Source organism: Stegostoma tigrinum, chromosome 9 (assembly GCF_030684315.1).
Source record: "Stegostoma tigrinum isolate sSteTig4 chromosome 9, sSteTig4.hap1, whole genome shotgun sequence".
Taxonomy (NCBI): Eukaryota; Metazoa; Chordata; class Chondrichthyes; order Orectolobiformes; family Stegostomatidae; genus Stegostoma; species Stegostoma tigrinum.
Window position 1 is genome coordinate 74,509,144 of NC_081362.1, and position 25,295 is coordinate 74,534,438.

At 41.7% G+C, this 25,295-nt stretch overlaps 1 protein-coding gene across 2 annotated transcripts in view; it reads right to left on the minus strand.

The window, feature by feature from the left end:
• LOC125455175 (ALK tyrosine kinase receptor-like) overlaps nucleotides 1-25,295 on the minus strand; it is a 977,528-nt gene that overhangs the window by 65,731 nt on the left and 886,502 nt on the right. For both annotated transcript variants that reach the window (XM_048536890.2, XM_059648635.1), the window contains exons 17-21: nucleotides 24,984-25,082; nucleotides 24,046-24,198; nucleotides 23,533-23,631; nucleotides 22,721-22,907; nucleotides 20,590-20,680 (exon numbers count right to left, since the gene is read on the minus strand). In XM_048536890.2, the coding sequence (XP_048392847.1) occupies nucleotides 20,590-20,680; nucleotides 22,721-22,907; nucleotides 23,533-23,631; nucleotides 24,046-24,198; nucleotides 24,984-25,082 (629 nt within the window). The remainder of the gene's footprint in view (nucleotides 1-20,589; nucleotides 20,681-22,720; nucleotides 22,908-23,532; nucleotides 23,632-24,045; nucleotides 24,199-24,983; nucleotides 25,083-25,295) is intronic.

Below are 25,295 nucleotides of genomic sequence, written 5' to 3' on the forward strand. Positions count from 1 at the left end.
GCCCAGTCTAGGTTCCACCAGGGCCACTCAGCTCCTGAACTCATTCTAGCCTTGGTCCAAACACAGACAAAAGAACTGAATTCCAGAGGTGACATTATGGTGATAGCCCTTAACATCAAGGCTGCATTTGACCCAGTGTGGCACTCGGGAGCCCTAGAAAAACTGGAATTGATGCATATTAGGAATTAAACTCTCTGCTGGTTGGAGCCATACCTGACACATAAGAAGATGCTTGTAGTTGTTGGAGGTCAGTCATCTCAGCTGCAGGACATTTCTGCAGGAGTTCCTCAGGGTAGTGTCCTAGCCCAACCATCTTCAGCTGCTTCACCAAAGACCTTTCTTCATCATAAGGTCAGAAGTGGGAATGTGTGCTATTGATTGCACAATGTTCAACACCATTTGTGACTCCTCAGATACTAAAGCAGCCCATGTTCAAACACAGCAAGATCTGGACAATATCCAGGGTAGGGCTGACAAGTAAAATTTGTGCCACACAAAAATGAGTTATTGACCTTCTTCAATAAGAGATAATCTAATCATTGCCCCTTGATATTCAATGGTGTTACCATCACTGAATCTCCCACTATCAACATACTTGGGCTTACCATTGAACAGAAACTCAGTTGAACTTGCCATCTGAATGCAGAGGCTATAAGAGCATGTCAGAGGCCAGAATTATTTCAGCAAGTAACTCACCTCCTGACTACCCAAAGCCTGACTATCACCTACACAGCACAAATCAGGAGAGTGATGGAATAAACTCCACTTGCCTGAACGGCTGCACCTCCAACAATACTCAAGGAGCTTGATATCATCCAGGACAAAGCAACCCACTTGACTGGCACCACACCCACAAACATCCATTCCCTCTACCACCAAGTGTTAGTAGCAGAAGTGTGTACAATCTACAAGACATGCTGCAGAAATTCATCAAAAATCTTTCAACAGAACCTTCCAAACCCATGACAACTTCCAACTAGAAAGGCAAGGGCAGCAGATACATAGGAAGCCATTCCCTGCAAGTTCCTCTGCAAGCCATATTTGGAAATGTTTTGCTGTTCCTTCACTATCAGTGGGTCAAAATCCTGGAATCCCTAACATCGTGGGTCAACCTACAGGGCATGGACTGCAGTGGTTCAGAAGGCAGCTCACCACCACCTTCTCAAGGAAAACTTGGAGGTGGACAATAAATGCTGGCCAGCCATCGATGCTCATGCACTACAACCGAATAAAAAAAAATTACAACTATATCTAAATCAGAAATGTGATAAGTAAATAGTAAAAATGAACAGGGAAAAACACTGCCTCAATAGTTCCCTTACTGTCAAGAGGCAGAAAGCAAAAGGCAGCCATGAATTAATGGCAGGTTACATCCATGTGGCAAGTTTTGATCCTGAAGCTGGAAGAATATGATCTCCAAAGGAGGATTCCTGTGGAGTTTGGAAGAGTTGGGTGGCTGGGGTATGAAATATGCCCCTTCAATTTGCATCCTGAACTCTGCTATCAGCACCTGGGACATTATTATATAACAGTTTGCAATGTTAGATTATGAAGAAGAAACTCACGCTGTTATGGTTTACAAACACTGCTGTTTTCTATATTTTATCCAACGTTTGTCATTTTCTAAACTCTTTATCGCAGGGAAATGAGGGAATGTCTTGCTAAAAACAATTCAACTTCTGCCATAACAAATGAATTTTGGATAATAACGACAATGTGATTTTGAAAGGCAATATCACTGTGGCTATTATTGAAATTGAGCAGCCTAGAGTCAATACTGTTTGCAAATGTTGCAGTAAATTCCAGCATTAAACTTTCACTCAAAATCTAATGGAAACAACTTTTATAACCATCAAATAAAACAAATGGGTGTATAAAATAAAAACAGTTTGATTTCACTGTACAATGCCAATATAAACAAAAGCACTGATAATCAGAAGCCTTTTTATGTTTTTATCAGCAGTTTATTTTAATCAGCACCTTTCTTAATGTTTTCAAGCAAAATTAATTGTTTTATGTAAATTCAATGAACACATACTATTTAGGGATACTGATATTGAAAAAATATTTTCTCATCCAGCTCTCCTCTTGATTATATAAGCTTAAATTCTTTGAGTAGATGTCATCAAAAATAAATGGATGGGAAAATTGCCACTTTCCAAAAATGCTGAGAACAAAAACATGCTGGCTACCAGCAATATTAGAATTCCTAGCTAAATTATGGTTCTAACGGTGTCAATATAATCTGAAATATTGTGCAAAAAGCCATTCTGTGAATGAGCCGATGTCCCATTGCTGACTGACCAGCTACACTCTGACCCTATCTGAATTCGTGGACAATTGTTTCCATTGCCTTGAGTTGAAAATATATGGCAAAAATGAAGAAAAAAAGTTAGATTCTTGCTGTCAAGAAAAAAATCTGACTTTCCCCTTTGGGTTGAAATGGCAAGTTCTTAATCTCGCTAATGAATGACAGGTAGCTTATTTTCATGTTGTTGCATCTCACTATCAGCTAATCTCACCGTATTTCTACGCAGCTCTCAATTTTCCTCTCCTTCTCTGAGAAACTCGTCACCAATTTCTGGATTGGAAGGCACAGCAGTTACCTGGCACCACAGCTTGACACTACTTGTCTGTGCCTTTGAGCAGTTCCACCTTCACCAATATTTCCATGCAAGAAAGGTGTTCTTTTAAACAATTGTCGATATAGTCTCTGCCATAATGAGGCCTTGACAAACATGTGCATGTTTGGAGGGCTGGGAGGGACTTTCATTTCTGACAGGCATGTGGAAGCAAACTAAAAAAGCAAGAGATATTTCTGCTGAGAAGTACTGATGGTTTTCTCACTGATTATGTTCAGTAAAGCTCATTAGTTATCCAGCCATGGGCAAAATGCCACGTTTTAGTGGTGGACAGACAGGAAACTTTGGGACTTTGGGACTTTGCAGTGTTCAGGATCTGGCTGCAATATTTAAAAGGCACGCATCAGGCAGCATCTCACTTTCCATAACCCAGGAGCATCGCTCGATCTCTGCTGTTCACACCCACATAGCCCATGGGGATGTCAGAGGCTGAGGCAATATCAGCTGAAGCATTTAGTGACATCTCCTATCAGATTCTTCTGAAAGCTGCTCAGAAGGGAATGGATAGTGACAAGAGGTCATCCCAGCTGAAGAAGGCAGCCTGGACATAGTGGTTCGAGGGAACCTTGCAGAAATGGAAAATGCTTCTTGTTCCTGTCTTTCTGAGCTGGGATTATAAAGTTACTACTGCTGAGGGCTGTCACACAGGAAGTTGGATGCCAGACATCTGCATCAGAAGCATCATATGTGATCAATGTCAGTCACTTCACTGAAGCTATCAATGTAGCACTACTTACATCACAGCAGCACTGCTTGTCACACATCTGTCTTGGTTTACACTTCATGGATGAGCGAAGCTAATTTCAGCAGCCACTCAGACACCATCAAATCACTGACCTGTTGTCATAACTAGGAGAGGAAATACATTGGATACCAGAACTAAAATTGCTGGAAAAACTCAGCAGACTTGGCACCATCTATAGACAGAAATCAGAGTTAACATTTCAGGGCCAGTGACACGTCTGGTGACTATCCACCAAAGACTTGTGCAGAACAACATAGGACACAATCAGGAGAGGTGGCCATCTGAGTCTGAGACTTCAGCCAATGTATCACTGCTCCCCAGTCAGTTTTGCTGGTGTCAGCTCCTGTAGCCACCTTATTCGGGCAGACTTGTTGACTTGATCAGGCTTCACCTCTTACACTGTAAGTCTTTAACGATAACAAGCCACACTGCAGAAAACTGAGACTTTTCATGAGCTGATCAACATGGACAGGCTTCAATCCAACACTGTCAGCTTTTTGTGCAAAGGAACAAGTTGTTGTTTTGCCAGGTTAGTGAAGCAGTCCTTAATCACCAGAGTTTGGAGGAAGTAGTCTACCCCATCAGTTGCACATTGTCACATTTGTACTTCTTGTTTGGTGTACCTATGAACATAATTCCCATGGGCTGGGGTGTTCATGTGCATTCATGTTAAGCCAACTTTCTAAGAATTTAATCAAACTTTAACCCATTGTTAGGAAATTTTACCACCTGCCCAATTAAGTTTCCCTTCACTGTTCCTTTAAAAGCTCCAGACAGGCCTTGAGCATTCCACCCACTGCGAGAGACTGCAGCAAATATGGACAGGTTATGACATACAGCCAATTTCATGACTTTCATGGAATGGGAAAGTATAAAATTCCCTTCACCCTCTTCCAGCAGAAGCTGAAATTGGTTGTTGAGATTAAATCTCACTGGGTCTTATTTCCATTCCTAGCCAATCTAGCTAATGCTGCTAGTGTAGTCAACATCTTGCAGATTTCTAGGGCTTGAACTTCAGTACTTTTTCTTATTATGAAGATCCCAACCCTGGTCTCATCTGACATCAATTCAAACTAAGAGTCTGAACCCTCATTCATTTTTTGTCTTACTTCGGGAAACCGAATATCACTACATTGCTGATATTGGCTGATTGATCAAATTAAATCAACAATAAAGGAAATGTGCAATAATTTGCTGTTTTTGTCAAGGTCTGTTTCCTTTAAAATCAACCATAATGAAATTTAACTGAATCTGACTTGAGACTGAAAGAAAATGAAATTATAGATATAATGTGGCCTTCAATTTGTTGCCCTCCAAAATGTGTGTCATGAAAATAAAACAGCAGATTTTCCAATCACAAAGTTCAGTGGCACTGAAGGGAAGGGGTGGTGGGAGACTGAAAACTCTGGCTCAGATCCACATTGCTGTATTTGCATCATCCAGGTGGCAGAGTTGATTTTCTGTCTTGTCTTTCAGAGTGGCCTGGAAAAATCATAACCACTTTTAAGCTCTATTATCCACAGAAATAAGCCTAGTGTAATGATCTGCTCAGTTCGATCAGGATGGGGCTGATCACTCATTTTGTCCATCTATTCAGGGCTTCATAATCAATAGAGGTCAAAGCATTTAAAGTGCATCATAAATATAGGCTTCTGTTATTACCTTTCATTGACATTTGTATTTGGGAGACAGACAACATGTTTTGATTAAACAACACACATTGGCTCAGTTTGCCTTATGTGCATCTATGCTGCAAGATTCACCACCTCCCCACGTATCAAAGATCAATTCTATGAATTACTTGTTGCCGGCCTTAAGTAGAACTCCCAGCATTTAGGGAATGTACCTTTGTAGTGATTTCCACACAAGGGTAGGGTGACATCCATACAAGTTTTGTTGTTAGCATGCAGTTTGTGCGTGACAAATAGCTACTTCAAAAGCAAGCATACCCCCAAGGGTCTTGGGCACATTCTGGTGCCACTAACACAAACTAGACTTGATCATCTTCAAGCATATTCCCTCAGTGCTGTTCGCATCACTCACAGTTACCACAGCACTGACCGTGTAATGCTGACCACTTTCTGAGATGTAGCAAGATCAAGCTTCAGCCAAGAAAACAATGTCAATTCAAGGGCAAAGGTTATCCTCAGATCCAAATTCATTGTATCACTGATCTAGAAAGGACCTGGGAGTTCTTCAACATCCTCAACTGGCACTTTCAGGCACCAAGGCACACAGGCAGACTTGGTGTCAAAGAGGGAACTCTGCATTCACTGCCCATGGGATACAGAGATCAGAGAAATGCTATCTGGCTTGAGGCTTGTTGGACTGAAATGGGGCCAGATACTGCAACCAAGTGAACTACAAGTAAATCCCTGGCAAACAAAATCCAGATGCTCTCAGGGCTGCCAGAATCATGCATCAACAGACTGCTTGGCACTGCACTAGCCGAAACAATGCGATTGAGACTCTGTAACAACATACAATTTGTTACTAAATCCTGGGATGCTGAAGGAATCAAGAAAGCAACAGACCATGCAGCAGTCAGACCAGTCCTCTTGAAAACAAAGACATGGTTCATCAGTCCTGAAACTAGTAAGCAAATGGGAGGGTGGGTGGAGAATAATCTCAAACTGGACGCAATGAAGCAGTTGTCACTGGAGGAACTCTCAGAGTCATTCCTGACATTCCTGTCATGGAGAAGCAGGACAGCAAATCCGCCATAGTGGAGCTCTGCAAGCTTTTTATCCTTTTGCCAGCCCCAGAAGATGATGGCATTCCATCTGACGTCATTAAAAGTTGGAAAACTGGCACTGCTGCAAGATTTCCTCAAACTTTTTTGCCTCTGCTGCTGGGAAAGATTTGTAATTCAAGACATGTTTAACGTTAACATAGTCATCTTGTACTAAAGCTATGGGGTCAGTGGTGACTGTAACAATTACTAAGGCATTGGCTTGTTAAACGTCGTGCCAAAGGTCTTTGTTTGCTTTGTTCTATCCAAACTGTACACTCTGGTGTGTTCAGCTATCTCAGCGATAATGTCAGTGCAGCCACCTATCTCAGTGCTTCTTCAGGACTGACACAGCAATAATTGAAATGCTTTTCTCACTTTGGCAGATACAAGAATAATGCAGCCGACAGCACAAATCGCACTGTAGTGACTTCATAGACCTCACTGAGATTTTTGATCTCGTCAGCTGAGGCAAACTCTTTAAAACTCTTTAAACTCTGTCTCATACAAAAGACAGACGGTCTGCCTGCAGTCCTCAGCATCATTTCTTGTTTCCACAAGAACGTACATAGTTCTGTCAGTTGCAATGGGTCACCATCACATCATGCTTTAAAATTCCAGACAGGGTGTGCAGACAGCAGTTCTCTTTGGCATATTTTTCTTTAGGTTGCCACTGTATACTTTTGACAACTCAGATGATAGTGTCTACATGAATGCTAGAGGTGACAGCAAGAAGTTCAACTCAGTAAAAGACAACACATTAAGATCTAAAGTGTAAAATTGTACCATGGAGAAAAATATGGTAAAGAAAATTGAATGTGGCCTTGGCTTGCCCACGATTCTAGTCTCTGAATTGCCGATGATGCCCCCTGGGTATCTCAACTGAAGCTCACTTGCAGCACCTTAAGGAATGGTTCCTCCAAACCTGAAAGGAGTTTTGACAGATAATCAGCATCAGAGCGATTAATGCTATGGGCCAGGATGTAGAGATTTCACCTTTCTTCAACACTGACAACTTCACTGCAGCCCTTCATATACCTTGGATCAACAGTTACCAGCAACCTGACCTTTGATACCTACATCAGCAGCCAGATTTGCGAGGCGGTCTTGTCAAATTTGAGTGAGAACAAACAGCAAACGGTCAGAAAAGACAAAGCTCCATAACACAAGACTGTGTTCTGAGCACCCTCCTTTGTAGTAGCGAAGCCTGAACAACATCAGCGAGCCACAAAAAGTAAGTAAACACCTTCCACCTCTGCTGCCACAGACGAATATGGGCATCTCCTGGCAAGACACAGGATGCTTTCCCTTCTGAGTCAGCATGCCTCTGTTGGCTGGTTTATGTTGCTCAAGGGTCGACATCTGACATGATCTATAGTGAGCTTGCCTTGGTACAAGACCAACGACTTGCCCATGCCTGTGTTACAAGAACATCTGGAAGTGAGACTTCAAGATGACTGGAATTTGGGTTGACACATGTGAATTCTTACTACTTGAGCCAAGCAGTCAGGATGTTCATGGAAAAAGAAGAAAAAAGAAATGACCAGATAGCTGCCAGAGATAATGGGAACTGCAGATGCTGGAGAATCCAAGATAACAAAGAGCACAAAAGCTGATGTTTTGGGCCTAGACCCTTCATCAGAAAAGGTGACCAGATAGTGGAACAGGAAGGCCACCAGAATGTGCAAAAAATTTCTTTGTGTCAACACTGTTTATCTATCTTAGCTGTAGGAATTGCCACTTCTAATCAGCCTCTATTGGCACAACAGACAATGTTCAGTGCAGTAGAGACTTGCATTCTGGGTACAGTCCATCATCTTCCAAGAGAGACAGAAGTTATGTCAGTAAAAGAAACGTAGCAGTTTTCCCTTCTGCTCATTTCAATCAGAATTGGGCTGATCACTCACTTTGTCCATCAACAGAGAACTTTACAATCATAGAAACTGAGAAGGAAGGAGAAAGCATAGCCCACTCGGCCCTTCAAGACTGCTCTGCCATTCAATCTGATCATGTCTGATCATCCAAGCCCTAAAAGCGATGTCTGACTCCTTCTTGAAAACATTCAATATTTTGGCCTCAACCACTTTCTAGTAAAGAACTTCATGGGCTAATCACTCTCTGGGTGAAAAAAAGTTTTACCTAATTTACGTGTTTATCCTGTACCCACAGACTGTGACACCTGGTTCTAACAAACATTTTCCAAGTGCACCAGAATCCTAGTTCAGTGATCTTATCACTATGCTACTGACTCCCCCACTCAATACAGCTCAAAGGTTCAAAAGGCATTCATCCATTTTGTTTTCTAGGCTTGCAGCACATCTTCTGTTATTAAACGTTGTTGGTATTTATTTCGGAAAAATGTTTTGATTAAAAGGTTGGAGATTGTTTTATTCTTTCTTTTATCTGTACTTAATGTACTTTATGTTAGACTTGAAGTATCTAAATTGTAGATGGATCTTTCCCTGACTGGTGAACAATTTGTACTGGCTTTAAAACTGACAGTACCTGTCAGCCAAATATTGGTCCCTACAGATCGGAGATATTCACTAGAAAACTACTGAGGGCCAGCTGTGAAATTGTAACTTCAATCAAGCTTTAAGTAAAATTTTAAAATACTTGCAGATTCATCGTGAGTTATTTCTTCAAAATGATGCCTTGGTACATAAAACTCACAGAAAGAGCTTTCAGAAGATAAATCAATTAGCTACTAATATAGTGGGACCTAGATATGGAAGCCCCATCTCTATTTGCAACAGATTTTTGTCAGAAGGGGAAGGGGCAGGATGTGCTAGGCAGTGCAAATTGAGGGAGCAAGTGAAACAAAGATAGACTTCAGTGCCATGATCAAAATTCTTACTTAATTTCCTGAGCTTTAAACTTGATTAAAAAAAACTTAAACTATCTGTCAGCTGCGCTGCTTCGATTGACACATTATCTTGTGTTCTTTAGAAAATAAAATGATAATCCTCTCCACAATTTCTTTAGATTTCTTTATTGACATTTCTCATGGGACGTTATTATATATAAGCATGGATGTTTGGCTAGTTTTCAAAAAATTGCATTTTCTTGCCAGGGACTATGATTTCAATATTTGATTTTCAGTATAATAGATTAGATGTCTTTGATGTGCCTAATTACCTTGGAATCAGAACCACCACCTGATGAGGAGATTTGAAAGTTGTGAATAGGTTTCTTGCAATGGGAGTGCGTACGAGGACTGTTGGAGGTTCCTGTTTTCATTTCCACATGAATCCTGAAGTCTTCCCAGGGTGAAGGCTGGGACAACTGCTACGAAGGTGGCATGGGATCATGGGGAAAATAAAAAGGCATGAGTTGGCATGGAGATGGCAATGGGTGAAGGGATGTGGGCATGTGTGTGGCCATATGTTGACGTGAAGAGAAGATAGGGGCGGATGAATGAGTATAAGGGTGTAGTGATTGGAACCAGGTTGACTTCATTGACTATGAGGTCATTGATAGGCTTGTTAACCTGGTCCAATCAGGAAAGTGCTGGCTGACCAACATAACCAGGAGATTAGAATCTCCTCAGATCAGGGGACTGACTCTGAACTGGCTGGGCCACAGCTAGGGTACTGTGTGCAAATAAAGGTTGACTTGGTGATGGGATGCTGGCTTATGTGCAGTTATTTCAAAGACGAAGTGAGAAATTATCGAAGGAGTGTAAGGGATGAGTATTAGAGGGCCTAAGAACTCTGATAAATTTGGGCTGAATCCCAGAGAACTGAGACTAAACAGTCCACTTTGGCACATATATCCATCTGTGGCCATTTACCATTTGCTTTTGGGGTCAGCGAGCTTGCCTTTTGTCCTGGAATGACAATGGAACTCAGGAAGCTCCTTAAATCATGGCAAGGCAGGAAAATTCATTCCTAGATGTTCAACAACTAACTACCCTGACCCTGCTGCTCACCACTTCTCCATCAATCCTCCTGTCTGTCCATTCCTTCCCTGACCCCACTGTTTACCACCTCCCTGCCTGAACCTCAGCCACTGAAAACAAGATCCAGTTGCAACAATAAATTTATAGTCAATTCAGATTAGAAAGAGAAGTAAAGTGAACTGAAGATTAATCGGTTAAAGGGAAAGGCAAAATAAATAGAAAAGAAACAGAGGCAAGGTTGGATGGCACATTATTATAATAGCAGTGATTATCAAAAGAAGAATGAAGAAAAATAATCTGAATATGATGAAATCAAAAAGAAAGTGGAGAATGCATGTAGAGAACTGATATAATGGGATGTGTGATGAGGTATTAGAGTTGGAAAGGAGTCATAAATAGGGAGTTAGCCACTATAAGGTGAAATCTTTGACAGAAAGATAAAAGTAACAACAGATAGTGGATGAAAAAAAGACAAAGAGGGTATAATATCATTTGAAAGGGATACAGTAACAAAAAGAAACAAGATAAATATGAATTGTTTGAAGTTTCAAATTGAGGGAATCCTTAAAAATATATAGAGGGAACTGATGGATGAGCATCATATCAGAGATAAGGAATGCTTTGACATTGATGACTACAGGAAAACCTCCATGTATACATGAAGTAACAATGGAATATCTAAAAGCCCTTGGAGAAATGGAATTAGAAATTATAACAAAAAAAAATTGTGATCAAATAAATACCAATTGCTACTACATTCTAAGTGACTTGAGACATTTGTTATTCATTGTTACCACAGAAATCTGAAGCAATACAATAGAAGCATTTTAGAACTATTAGCTTAATGGGCCATCACATTAAAGAGCTCTTAAAAATCTTAATAGAAAGAAATAGAAAGAAATATTAAAACGTTCAAAGTATAGATTGGTGAAACACAGAGTACTAACTTACTGGTGCCTGAATTTCATTTGCTACGGTGAGAAATGTGGCCAAATCATGTAAGAAGTCCAGTGAGACCTATCTCAACATTGGGAACAACTCATTGCATCTTTTAAGGTTGCACACTTTAAGGTGAGTTTCTCACCAGGTAGTGAGAGTTGTCTCTTAAGGGGGATTGTTATTTGTTAACAACCTTATTAACATGAATGTGCAGCCTTCTATTGTACCTACTCATAAGCGAACTGCATGCTGAGAATTCTCAACATGGAAGTCACAGTGAGTATTTAGTGACTTCAGCTCACTGTTTGCTCCAAAAATCTCCACGTTGGAAATGTCTCAGGGCACACTTCATAGACGCCAGCCACATACACCCTGTATCCAAGAACATCGGCATCTGACATGTGCTTTTCTCTAAGAATCCTCATGGTACATCTCTAATCCTGTTCTAGCACACTTCAGCACTTCAATGCTTACTGTCAGGACAACAATCATTGTTCGTTTGCAGCAGGGATATTGTGCACTCAGGGACACACCACTCAGCTCATGGAATGGACCAGGCTACATCTCTGGGCTGTTCATCTGTTCTCTTAGCGCTCGCTCACTTTGACCCTATCTGGATACTCATAGCATCCATACGTTGTCTTACATTACCTTCTTGTGCATTGCTGCCTCAGTCAGAGACACGAGGCTCACAAATTTGCTATACTGCTATGCTGTTTAGCACAGATACAAAGCCAGAAAGCTTGTTATAGTTGTCACCAATCCTCAGTCAAGTGAAAGGGAGTAGCCTTTGGTAAGGGGGTCTTAGCACATTAAGGCAAGGACAGCTTCACTGTCAGTCCACAGTGTTTATTCTAGAACTTTACAAAGGGGCACTTGTGCAGTAGTGTCCTCAGTCTGAGATGATTGACCTCCCACAATCACAACCAACTTCCTTTCTGCTAAATATCAGACTATCTGAGAGAGTTCTTCTTGATTCCCTTTTTTGCTTGGGCTCCCTGAGTCAAATGCTGCCTTGAAGTCGAAGATACTCACTCTCGCCTCACCTCTGGAGTTCAGCTCTTTTCCCTGGATTTGGACCAAGGATATAATGAGGTCAGAAGTCAAGTGGCCCTCTCAGAACGCAAACTGAACCTCAGTGAGTAGGTTATTACTGTGTACAGCAACTTCAATCTGTTCTATGTATTTGAATCAAAAGTCAGACGCTGGAATGGCACTTTCAGAAAGCTTTTGTGGATCATCACCTTTTGAATGACAACTTAACGTTTTCCTTTCTGCATGTATGCACTCATCAGAAATTGCTGTTTAATTCCTTCATAAGTAACACTGATAACCACCTCACTGTATCATTGAAACAGAATTGAGGCCTTTATCTGCTGATTTTGCAGAAAAGTGCCTGAAAGGGAAGTGTTTGCATGGTTTCAGCAAAATGGAAAGACCAAAACTGAAATGGAGGTACATGAAAAAAAGCTATTGCAATTTAAGTTTTCAAGAAAAGCGGGAGTTAAATGATTCATTACTTTAGGGGCTGAAAGCCATATTAAAATTAATGATGCAAATTTATTTTGAAGTATCAAACAAACATTTCATAGTTGATGGCAAATGGTGAATGAAACAATTCCAGGGAGATCAATGTTCTCCAGAAATGGACTGTCTGCACCCATTATAAGACTCCATTTATACTTGTTACCCAGTATAACTCCCTATTAGTGATGAAACCAATTACAATCTATGCTAGCTGATTTAAGGTTGCCATACCACGTATTGGCAGCATTACCAGTGGAAGTTGGAGTAATTACCTCTCATCAATATTTTGCCACTAACACCTTCTGGTATTAACTAATTTGCACTATCAGCCGATATGTTAACCACATACAATCATTTATTTGTAGAGTCTCTTCTAATATCTTTAGGACCACTGTAAGCACTAGTGAGCTAATGGATCACTTTCTGGAAGGGTAGTGTTTCCAAACCCCCAGACTCTAAAGAAAAACACAAAGGCTACAGAAAGAAAGCCAGGGAAAGTGACGTCACTTCTTAAAACTTTGCTCCACTGAACCAATGAAAAGCAATACAATTCAATGTTAATTAACTGACAATTCAAATAAAAAGTAAAATGTCATTTTAATGTATTGATACAACAAAAATATGGCTCATGCAATTACAAGTACTTGCATTACTTCTCAGACAAATGTGGGATCATGTGTAATCATTCAGTCTTCCCAATTCAGCCTTTAGTACATTCTCCAATATGGTCTACTGTATGTGTTGCTCCTGATGTGGCCTCCTCTAGATTATGAACAGATCTCTCACTATCCACTCTACACCTGCTACACCTGCCCCCTACACCTCCCTTCTCACCCCCATACATTGCCCAAGACAAACTTTCCAAATCTGATAGGGTTTCACCTGAACATCCTTCAACCAGGTCTACTGTATCCATTGCTCCCGATGTGGCCTCCTCTACGTAAGTGAGCCTAAGCACAGACTCGGTGACCAATTCATGGAGCATCTGAGCCCCATACGCTGTAATCAACAACACCTTCTGGTCAACCATTTAAACTCCCCCCTCCCTGGGTGACATGTCCATTCTGGACCTCCTCCAGTACCACAATGACACCACATGCAAACTGGAGGAGGAGTGCCTCATATTCCGCCTCAGGAGCCAACAGCCCAATGGCCTGACCATAGAAGTCACCAGTTTTAAAAATCTCCCCACCCCCGGCCTCATCCCATTACCAACCCTCGCTCTCATCCCTGCCTCCTCAACCTGACACAGCCTGCCCATCTTCTCTCTCACCTATCTGCTCCTCCCACCTCTCTGGCCAATCCCCACTACCACTACCTGCATCCACCTATCACCATCCCACCTCCCCACCCTCAGACCCACCCTTCCTCCCTCTATTTAATTCTCAGCTCCCGTCCCTCTCCCCAGACCTGATGAAGGGTCCTGAACCGAAACGTGGACTGTTTTGTTCCTCTGATGCTGCCTAACCTGCAGTGTTGCTGTAGCTCCACACTGTGTTGATTGACTGAGACTTCCTTTCCCAACCTCTTTCATTCCTTTGGTTAGCTGTGGAAATCCTGGAAAGGAGCACTAGGGACTTATCCAGTTTGCATCCATTGCTTTTTCTGATTCCGTTGTTTGCTCTTTCCAATGGTATAACACATCAGGTAGATTCTTCACTTGCGAAGATCAGCTGGGAAGAGACTCGTCAGCAATTTCGTTGGCACAACCGTTGGTGGCTGTAGAGTCCTATCCTGGACCTGCAGATCCTGGGGCAGTGCGGGCAGGGGAGTGCTCCGGACAGCGGGGCTTGAGATGAGGGCTCCTTCCTGCAATTCCGTCTGTCCTCTGCAGCTGCTTTCCTCGAACATTCGAACTGCTCCGTCGCCGTCGTAGTTTTCTTCCGCCATGTGTCCCTGTCAGAGGCCAGCTTTTGCCATTCCGTTGAGGCGATGCCGGCCTGAGGCAGCTGTTACTTCAGTTGGTCCTTGTAGCGCTTGCGCGGGGCACCGAGGTTTCTTTTGCCGTTGCAGAGTTCCCTGAAGAACACTGTCTTGGGTATTCTGGTGTTGTCCATCCGTGATACGTGACTCGACCATCGAAGTTGCTTCAGGAGAAGGGTCGCTTCGATGCTGGGGAGCCGGGTCTTTTCCAGCACTTCGTTGTTAGAGATGCGGTCCTGCCAGGTGATGCCCAATATAGAGCGCAGGCAACTTGGTGGAATCGTTCCAGCAGCCGCATCTGTTTCCGAAACAGAACCCAGGCCTCGGAGCCGTAGAGCAGTGTGGTGATGACCGCGGCCTTGTAAACCTGGATTTTCGTCGACATGCTTATCGAGTGGTTTCCCCATACACGCTTCCACAGTCGCCCAAAGGCGCTACTTGCTTTCGCAAGGCAATTGTCGACGTTTCCTGTGACTGTAGTATCGTTGGAGATTATGTTTCCCAGGTATGTGAAGCATTCGACCGTGTTGAGTGGGTGGCCGTCGATCGAGATTTGAGGTGGGTTGTATGCGCTGCATGGTGGCTTCTGGTACAGGATCTCCGTCTTCTTCAGACTGATTGTTAGCCCGAAAGCCTTTGCAGCTTCGGAGAAGTACATCACTGCAGTCTGTAGCGCATCTTCTGTGTGTATGAGTAAGGTGCAGTTGTCTGCATACAGTAGCTCCATGATGGGCTACCGTGTTGTCTTCGTGCGAGCGAGGAAGCGGTGCAGATTGAAGATATTGCTGTCTGGGCGGAAGTGAATGTAGATGCTGTTCGTGATGCCCTCCTTCGCTTCCTGCAGCATCATGTTGAAGAAGATGGCGAAGAGCATTGGTGCCAAGACGCAGCCCTGCTTCACGCCGTTGCTGATGGGGAACGGGTGTGATAGGTCACCGTTGTATTTCACCTTGCCGCTCTGACCTTCATGAAGTTGCTGTAGAATGGTTAAGAACTTAAGAGGGCATCCGAGCTTCCCCAGGATTTTATAACACAAATAGTAAAGCAATTGCTAATCCAAAGAATCATCTTAATTTACAGACTTAAATCACAGCTTGGTGCTTGAACTTGTAACCTTCCTGACTAGAGGTGAGATGGTCCACAACTGAATTAAATTAACGCAAATGTGAATTGGTGAATTGTTACTTCGATTTTCTTTCTATCACAAATCCGTGACAGTTCCCAACGACACTTCATTCCTAGGTTTCCTGTTGTAGATAAGAAATTAATGACATTTGTTCAGCCATTTTACAGCCCGTTGTGCATCACTAAAAGAAATAATTAGGTATAGTCTGCAAAAGACAGAGGAATCTCTCTCCATTACAGAGACATGGAATTAGTCAGATGTCATTTGAGGAGGAGCACTCCATAAGCATGGGGAAGGCAGAGCTGCATGATGTACCAGTTGGTATGGGAGCTGAATCCCCAGCACTGGCATAATTCTCCATTATGCAGTAACTGCATGACCAAAGGAGATAACTAAGTGATCAAACTTTACACAGGTTGGTTGCACTGTAGTGATTTTATGTATAAAGCACTTTTAAAATGTTGGCACATGAAGTGGTTCAGGAGGACATTGTCACCTCAATGTAGGTCATGCTTGAGCATCTTCTAAGAAAGAACAGAACAAGATATAAGCATTTTGCATTGCTCAGCAATGAAATTGCAAGGCCACATTTTGGATACTACCTGTGAGGACCATCTGGAGTATGGCTGTGATATGTAGTTTAAGGACTGACATACAGTCATAGTGTCATACAGCACGGAAACAGACCCTTCAGTCCAACCAGTCCATGCTGACCATAATCCCAAACTAAACAGGCCCCACATGCCCGCTCTTGGCCACTATCCTTCCAAAAATTCCTTATTCATATACTTATCTAACTGCCTTTTAAATGTTGTAATTGTGCCTGCATCTACCACTTCCCCTGGAAGTTCATTCCACACATGAAACATTCTCAGCGTAAAAACAATTGCCCCTCGTGCCTTTTTAAAAATCTTTCACCTCTCACCTGAAAAATTTTACGCAGCCCCAACACCCCCTGCTGAAGTTCCCCACCTTAGGGAAAAGACACCTGCCAATCACATTATTTATACTGCTCATGATGTTATAAACCTCTATAAGGTCACCTCTCAACCTCATTCACTCCAGTGATAAAAGTATTTTCCTCCAGTGATCCCAGTATTGCCCTGAAGAATCACTGTACTTGCCTGGGATCAGGAATTACCTTAAGGGCGGAGATGTTGTTAATAATAATTCTCACATCCACACAGTGGCACTTGATTTCAGGTTTCAAGCATCCATAATATTTTGCTTTCGTGGTGGTGCTTCTACATTGTAGGTAATAGGTTTTTGAGCACTGCATTGGTTCAACACTTGCCATCACGTTCCTTTTTTCTGCCTGCAGACTTATTTTCTTAGCCGTTTCTCTTTTTCTTAAAAAGGTTGCAACGATGGTTGCCCCCAGTCAACTAGAAGCTACAGGCCTGATTTTAATGCCCGTGTCGGGACCTCAGGGTCAGTAAAACTCCTGGGACTACAAACCGGCATCAGGAGAAAATGAGCTGACTAGTCGGATTTTCATTCTGAGGTTCAGAGGAGTCAGACCTATCACACTCAGAAAACACTTGGTGACAGCCACAAGGGGTCCCAGGTGTGGAGGCAGCCCAGGGAAAATACCCACCTTGGGGCTTTGACACTTTGCCCTGGCTGTAAAACACAGAGAAGAAAAAAATCATCCCTCACAGTTCATATCCCCTCAACTCACCCATGCCCCATCCATGCCAATCCATACCACTTCATGCCCCCCTCTGAAATTGCATGTGGATTCAGATAGCCACCTTTTCAGGGTAAATAGAAAAGTATTGGCTTGCATACAATGCAACATTTATTGCATTACTGCAACAAAGTTACATTCTGACACAGACTGTTTGGCACACACCAACCCTAGGTCCGTTTCCTATAGGTTCTTCAATTGCTTTGACTCAATCAAGTATAAATGCTTTTAGACTCATTTACAACATCTTCCCTGAAATCTTTTCCCCTCTCAACTACTAAACTGTTCTACATTTATTTAGATATATACATTTACCAATGTCCAACCTCAGACAATCTAGAGACGTTACTATTCTCCACAATCATGTTTTCTTCAGATTTGGAGGAATGCAAGTTGATTGGATGGCAGTTGTTTGACTTGGACTACCTTCTAGATGTAAACTGAAGTGCCTTTAAATTCTTAAGTTCCTTATGCGAAGGACTTTAGAGATGCATATCTATTTCTAATAGATGTTGGTCTCATTCTGGCTTTGGTTATTGATTTTTATTCTTTGCATTGTGTTCGATTCACGTACACTGTTCATGGTGTCTACCATGGAGTTGTATGCTTCACATCTTCAATTTGACTTAGTAGAATTTGGTTGCCATTGTGTTGATAGATCTATGCTGAAGTAGTTAGAATTATTATTTCAATTTCTTTGATATTTTTGGGATTACTCCTTCTCTCTTAGTGATTGAATTATTGGTGAAACCAGCTTGATCACTTCCTCTATTGTGAAGCCTAGAGGTACATCCTTCTTGAAGTGATACCCTTTTGTGTTGCTGGGGATTCTGCGTCAGATCTTTTGTTCAAGCTTGTCCATTTTTAATCACAATATCTTCTGAAGGAAGACTTGAATTTAGGGTAGACATGAACCCTATGATAATTTGACTCAATTCAGTTGCAGACACTTCCATTTTCTATCAATCATTACACATCATCTCAAGTGGTGCAGATGGTTCAGTTGCTACTGCTTTGTTTGCATGTCTTGAACTTTGTTGCGACTTGGGATCTGAAATCGCTTTAGTTGTTATAATAGTGAAAAACATCTCAGCCAAACTATTATAGTCGTACCTTCCCATCTCATTTTCAGAGTGAAACAATTATTATATTAAAATAATTATCCCTGAGGATATTCTGAAGAAGCAACTCAATCTGAAACATCAACTTTCCTGCACCTCTGATTTTGCCTGGCCTGCTGTGTTCCTCCAGCTCAACACTGCGTTATCTCTAACTCCAGCATCTGCAGTTCTTACTATCTCTGAGTGATTTTCTATCCCTTAGAATATTCTCTTTTTTATTTAGATTCCAATGTAAGCTTATAAACCCCACCAAAACGTCCTACTAGCTTCTCCTTGTGACTGTGTCTTTTCCAGCACTTTTTGTGAATATGAGCTACTTTCCTGCAGTAAAAACAGTCAGTTTTAAAACCAGGGCACCATTTGAGTCTAAGGATTTCTCTGCACTACAGTGTTTGCAACAACTTTTATTGCCTGGTGTCTATCCTATTCACTGCATTTGCCACCCTCGTGTGTGTTTTGTAGTTTTTAACCTCATTAATTTGCTCATTGCTATGGGATCTGAAAAAATGCCATAGAGGTTAATATCCTGTCACCAAATCACCCTTTGTTGACACGTGGAGACGCTGATCCAGCTCCCTCAGAGACAGCTCTCAGTGTGAACAGGATGTCGGACGCTCCTGCTCTTATCTGTCAGGCAAGGCTCTCTGATTAGACCAGACGAACAGCCCCAATCAGGGAAGTCATATTCTATGATGTCCACCTGGCTGACCTGTTACAATCACTACAGGATCACATGTTAATTACAGATGAGGAAAACCATTCATTCATCCAAAGGCTTCCGAACATCCCATCCACAGGTTGCACCGTACTTTTCTTTAAATGATTGTTTGCATTGAATAATCAATCTGAATAATTTGTAAAAGATATACTTCTCTTACTGTGAGCACAACATCCTCCTGCAATTTGTGGTTCAGAACTGATGTGTTTATTGGTGATTGCTTATTTAGCTGATAAATTAAAAGAGTCATTGCTCTTAGAATTTAGTACACTTATGCAGTGAAGATTTGTGTTGGTAATCATGGGATGTCAGTGGTGAGGAAATAGAATATCTTTACTGCTTCAGGAACCTCAGGTCAAGCATTAAATAGTCTGATTAGCTGCAGACTGAAGCTCCCTGTACCAACCTCATCATTCCCTCCTTCCCCTCTTTTCTCACTATCGGTCTCCATTGGATTCAAACCCAGGTTCCTGAAGTGAAAGAATTGCACAACAACTCATCCAATCACGCTATAAACAGAGACAAATCATGTGCGACTGTTAAACATTTCTATGAGGAAACTACACATGTTGTTGAGTACACAAGCGAAAGCTGAAGTCATCAATGCTGGCTGATGCCATAATGCTTCGTGAACAGAAGTCATCAGATCACATTGTACAATTGTTGCATCCACCTCCTCATGATTAGTTTTTGAAAACATTGCCCATTGCGTTTGACATGCCATTTTTATCAGCAGGGGGAATGGCAGACGGATCAGAACCAGCTGGCTTCCTATTGCCTTCTCAAACAGCTTCATATGTTTAAAGATGTCCTTTGATAAGAAGAGGGGTTCAGCAAATTCCTTGTGTTTGTGTGTGGAAGGAGAGAAATCAGAAAAGCCATGTAATGCATTTCAACAAAACCTAAGGTCTGGGTTTAAACATAAAGGGCTGGATGGGTGTAGCCATGTAAGATACAATGTGCCAGTCCCCCAGTCGTGGGAAAACCTGTCCTGAGTAAATGGCCTTTAGTCAAGGTCCCATGCTATAATCTCTTTGTGATTTTGTGAGGGAACCAGCCAGCATCAGGAAGGAGGGACATGCGACTGAATGTCACCTCCTTGCCTTGGCCTCCCACATACATGTTAACCAAAAATTTCACACTGTCATCCCAATCCTGCCCTCACTCACCTATGCTTCTGGGCATTGCCATCAGGTGCCACTGCACCCACTGGCATTGGCAGCCCTGCCAACCAGGGCTGGTGGGAAATTATAGTGGGAAGACCTGGATGGTGTCCACCTCAGTGCTCGATGGGCACTTGATTCTGTTGGGCCATCTCCATAGAAATGTTTTGGGTGGGGTTCCCTGCTGGTCCCTCTGTTGATGAAAAACCCCTTTGCTCAGCCGTGCTTTGGAGGCAAAAATGTGAGGACAGAATTTCCCTGAAAGTTTCTTATCAAGAAAAAAGCTGCAATACATGAAGAATACAGCAACACATTAAAATTAACATTTCATTAAAGGCAGCGAAGGAAGTCACAGATTCTTACCTTCACTGCAACTTGCAAAGGGCTGGGCTCACCTGGAACACCAGTCACTTGACCTTCATACACCTCACCAAAGGCTCCATGTCCCAGGCCCCTGTCAGAGAAATCATTTCATCAACACCAACAATTTTCAACTAATACAGCATCTACAAACTCTCGGGGAATCAGTTATTGCAATCCTGCCTGTACACTCACTTCTGTTAAAGCAATCATCAATGAGTAAATGTGGTGATTTGCGAACATAAGAATGAATCAGGTTATAAACTCTTTAAATAAAGAAAGTTCTTTCTATTTCTAAAGCATATTGTGCCAAAATGTCACAATCTTAAAGTGAAATGAATGAGTGTCTTTCTGAATGAGAGTGCTTGGCAGGCTTGATTACACATGCATCAGCACAGGGTATTTATAGTCTGTTACCCTGAATTTAATCATTTAATTTTTAAATTTGTTTAAATTTAAGAAATGATTGAATTAGTCAGAGGGGATTGTACAAACCTCTGCATTTAACAACAGATTGTCCTGGCAGGAGGTTACAAATATTCACTTTAACCCAGGAACCTGTCCTGCAGATATTTATAAATATTCACTCATTATTAAAATTGAGAAATAATCAGAATTTACTTATAATAGAAGAACTGAAAGCTGTTTGCGAAGTAATTCTTTACATCGGAGTGCTCAGTTTTCTGTTTTCTTTCTTTTCAACTTGGATGTTTTCCTGCTATTTCAACTTCCCCAGTCAGGACCTTATGTGCTTACAGGCTTGGACATGTGCCAGTGAAATTTGTTATTGTTCTAGAGGTGAGTTTCTTTCACATAAACTACTGCCCTCCATCTTCTACACAGCATCACTTTGGATTACCAGAACAAGGAGAAAACTGTGGAAATTAGACCACTGTGAGGGGACCGAAAAATAAACGAACATACAGGTTTCCTGTTAGGATTCCATTATCCAAATCCAGTGTTACATATGTTAAGAAAAAATAATTATGAATAAACTGGATATGATGGTCACAGATAAAAATTTAACTGATTTCAGCTAACAATAATGGGCCCTTTTGAAGTATATATGCAAAGAATTGTACAGCCTATAATCAGGCTAGTCTACCTATCATTAATAGAATTCATACATTGTGGAAGCAGGCCATTCAGCCCACTGAGTTCACACTGACCCTCCAAAGAGCATCCATCCCAGGCTTATAGTCCTTGTTTATCCCTATAACCAATGGTTAAGCCACTTAGCCTGCACATCCCTGGACACTATAGGAAATTTAGCAGGGTCAATCCACCTAACTTGCAGGTCTTCGGAATTTGGGAAGAAACTGAAGCATCCAGAGAAACCCACACAGTCACCTGAGCCATGGAATCAAACCCAAGTCTCTGGTGCTGTGAGGCAGCAGTGCTAACCATGGAGCCACCGTGTCACCTGCATCAGTAAGCTCTGTGAAAAGGGTAACTCATTATCGTGCCTTTTACACATGTCGAGGCAATTTCTCTTTAATGTTACAAATATTTTTCTGTTTTGATTTAAAGGTGCTATGCATACTACTACTCCGACATTGTGCCTGGTAATACACTTAATTCTAGTAATTCAGTTAGGTTAACACTAAGCTTCCTAACTTTTCTTTTTGTTCTTTTGAATATTTTGCTTGCCAAGAAACTTCTTCAGTCAGGGTGTGGTGAATCTATGGAATTCGCTGCCACGGAAGGCTGTGGAGGCCAGGTCATTGAATGCATTTAAGACTGATGTAGATAGATTCTTGATTATCACGGGGATCAAGGATTATGGGGAGGAAGCAGGAGAATGGGGTTGAGGCATTTATCAGCCATGGTTGAATGGCGGAGCAGACTCGATGGGCCAAATGGCCTAATTTCTGCTCCTATGTCTTATGGTCTTATAGCTTTATATCCTTCAACTACTGACCAACTAATGTTTAGAACTAAGTAAGGTATTTAAAAGTGAGGACTTTAATTTTAATTGATCTTTAATTTCTACTTCCCTCTACTTCCAGGAAATCAGAAAGCAGAAAACACTAGAAATATTCAAAAGGTCAGGCAGTGAAACAGAGCAACTTTGAAAGTATTGATTAAAAATAATGAAAGCCACATTCAAAACTTCAGCCTTTTGCTGACTCACCGTATGAGCACAATGTTTTTACGGGAAACTTCTTTGAGATCACTGATGGACGTAGTTTTTCCAGCAAAGCAGTAGTTGGGATTGTAGTCGGTCATGATGGTTGAAGTTCGCAGCTTACTGAGTTTGTAATCAGGGCTTTGTAATTCCATCTGCATGGCTTGCAGTTCTTGGTGTTTGAGGCGATACACTGCAATAAACAGCATTTAATGCAATTATCTATGATACTCGAGTTACCATACTTAAAGAAGAAGGTATCAACTAATAATAAGGCAGGGTTTTAAATGAAGTAAATGCTGGGAAAACTAAATTGGTCAGGTAGTGTCTAAAATAAGGTTAACATTTCAGATCCCTCAGATGTACCTGAAACTTTGGCTGGATTCTCATGTGGGTGAAGGGGATCTTGGTTGCACGTTACAATGTCATAATTTTCCTCTTGTTGATCTCACTTGCCTCTTTCCTCATGTTTCCTGGCTAAGTCTCTGCTGGTATTTAAAGGCAGCCTTAAGGGGCAGCTGTAATTCAGCTAAAGGCATCAGGAGGCGTTGAAAGGTGTCAAATGCTTGCAAGAGATCGACGGCACCAGCTGGTCAAAAGGGGGTTGGTTAGAGTGTTTGGCAGGAAGAAGGAGACACAAAGATTGCTAGGAACAACTTTGTCATTCATCGGATTCCGAAGTGATTCCCCCAAGATAGGTAACTCGTAAAGAAACGTGGATAGAAAGGATTTAAATGATTTTGTCATAATACACTAGATGAATAAAAGGGATCCTTTCATATTTTAACCCAAACCACGTTCCAAAGGTGCGAACTCACCAATCATGATTCCAGAGAAGGCAAGTAGCGAGGCTGCGATCACAACTGACAGCACAACCGAAAGCACCAGGGAGAGGGGCAGGTGGCCCTCGGGGGGTACTAGAAGAGAAGAAAGTTGATAAGAAAGCTGTTAGGACAGCAATAAGTCATTTCATTCAATGTTCACCTTCCGTGTTTTCATCCAGCCCTATTTTTGAATCTGTACACAAGTCTCTAATGCCATAGCTTGCAGAGTTCTTCACAACTCCCTGAGTCACTCTTAGCTGCGCTCACTCAACAGTCTTCAGTTGGATTGTGAGGTTCCGCACTCTGTTCATTTCTTCCCACCGAAGAAACACCCGCGTTCAGCATCAGTTTGTACGCCACAGCACACAGTAACATGAATCCCATATATTTATTGTTCCAGAAAATAGGCTGAAGTGTTTTTGACAATGATACTGTTTCAATACATGCTACTCAGGATAAATCTGAAAAGGGATTGAAAAAAACAACCATCTCAAAGCTGATACTCACAAATGCAGGTTACACTGTCAGAAGCCAATATCTTTCCTGATTCACACAAACAGATGAGTTCTTCTTTAATATGGTCAAATACACAGTCATTATGTTCACAGTGGCTACAATTTAAATGCAGCACAATTTCAACCTCCCCATGGCTTTCTGTAACTGTGTAGAGAGAGGAACAGACATAAAAAAGAAACAAAGTATGAGAGATAAAGATAGAGACAAAAAGACAGGCATTCGACTAGACAACACAGCAGCACAGAGGCGAATAGAAAGCTCGAGACTCAGGCACAGATGAAGAAACAAAACCATCCACTGAAAAAGGATTGAGCAAAAGGTAGATGATGAGTCCAACTTTTCAAACAAGAAACAACTTGAGCCTAATGATTTACTTTCTATGAAGAAAAATACTTGAATCATACTTTGATTATTCAGTGATCTGGGGAAGAACACTTGCCTATATTCATATGCATCCAATTTCCATCCCATTTTGGTTTACTTTCTTGATGCATCTTCAGTCATTTGTCAGAAATGTTGAACCCCATAAGGAAGAGGGTCTGGTCATGCAGTGGTGGTGTCTCTATGCCTTGGTCAGTAGCTTTGATTCAGTCCCATTTTAGAACTTGCTCGCTATGGAAGGGGCACTCTTGATGTGTATCAACACAGGAATTCTTTCACCATAATCCCAAAAGAAAATTGTTTGAGAGGACACACATAGAAATTGCACCAAGGAACAACTGATGATGAACTAGCGCCTTTAGCCTAAATGTATAATTGCCAGTCAACACCAGCTTTATTAGACTCAAAAATAGAGTATTGGCAGCGTCTAAATAAAGTCCCAGTGGAAAATCTAGGTTTTTGTATCTTTTGTGCATCTTGCACCTAGTTTGGGATAAAATCCCATGAAATACACGACTGTTGTAGCGCTGCCCACAGGTGTCACATACCTGCCAGTGGTGGGGTGTAGATTTCACCCAATGGGCTAATATAAGAAACTCCACAGCCACCATCTTTTTCAGGGCGATTATTCTCAGTTGCATTTCCACCTGTGGTTAATAGGATAGGATTCAGTTCCCTTGACATCCTTCCATTCATTAAAAAAATTGCATTTCTTTCATAATTTAAATATAAAGTTCACAGCTAGAATATAAAATCCAAATACAAACTTTCAGCAACATTACCGGTGCAAGACCAAAGAGGTAAGACTTTACCAAGTAATGACTTTCGCTTCTCAAGTTGCTCCCTGCGTAGATCCCTTT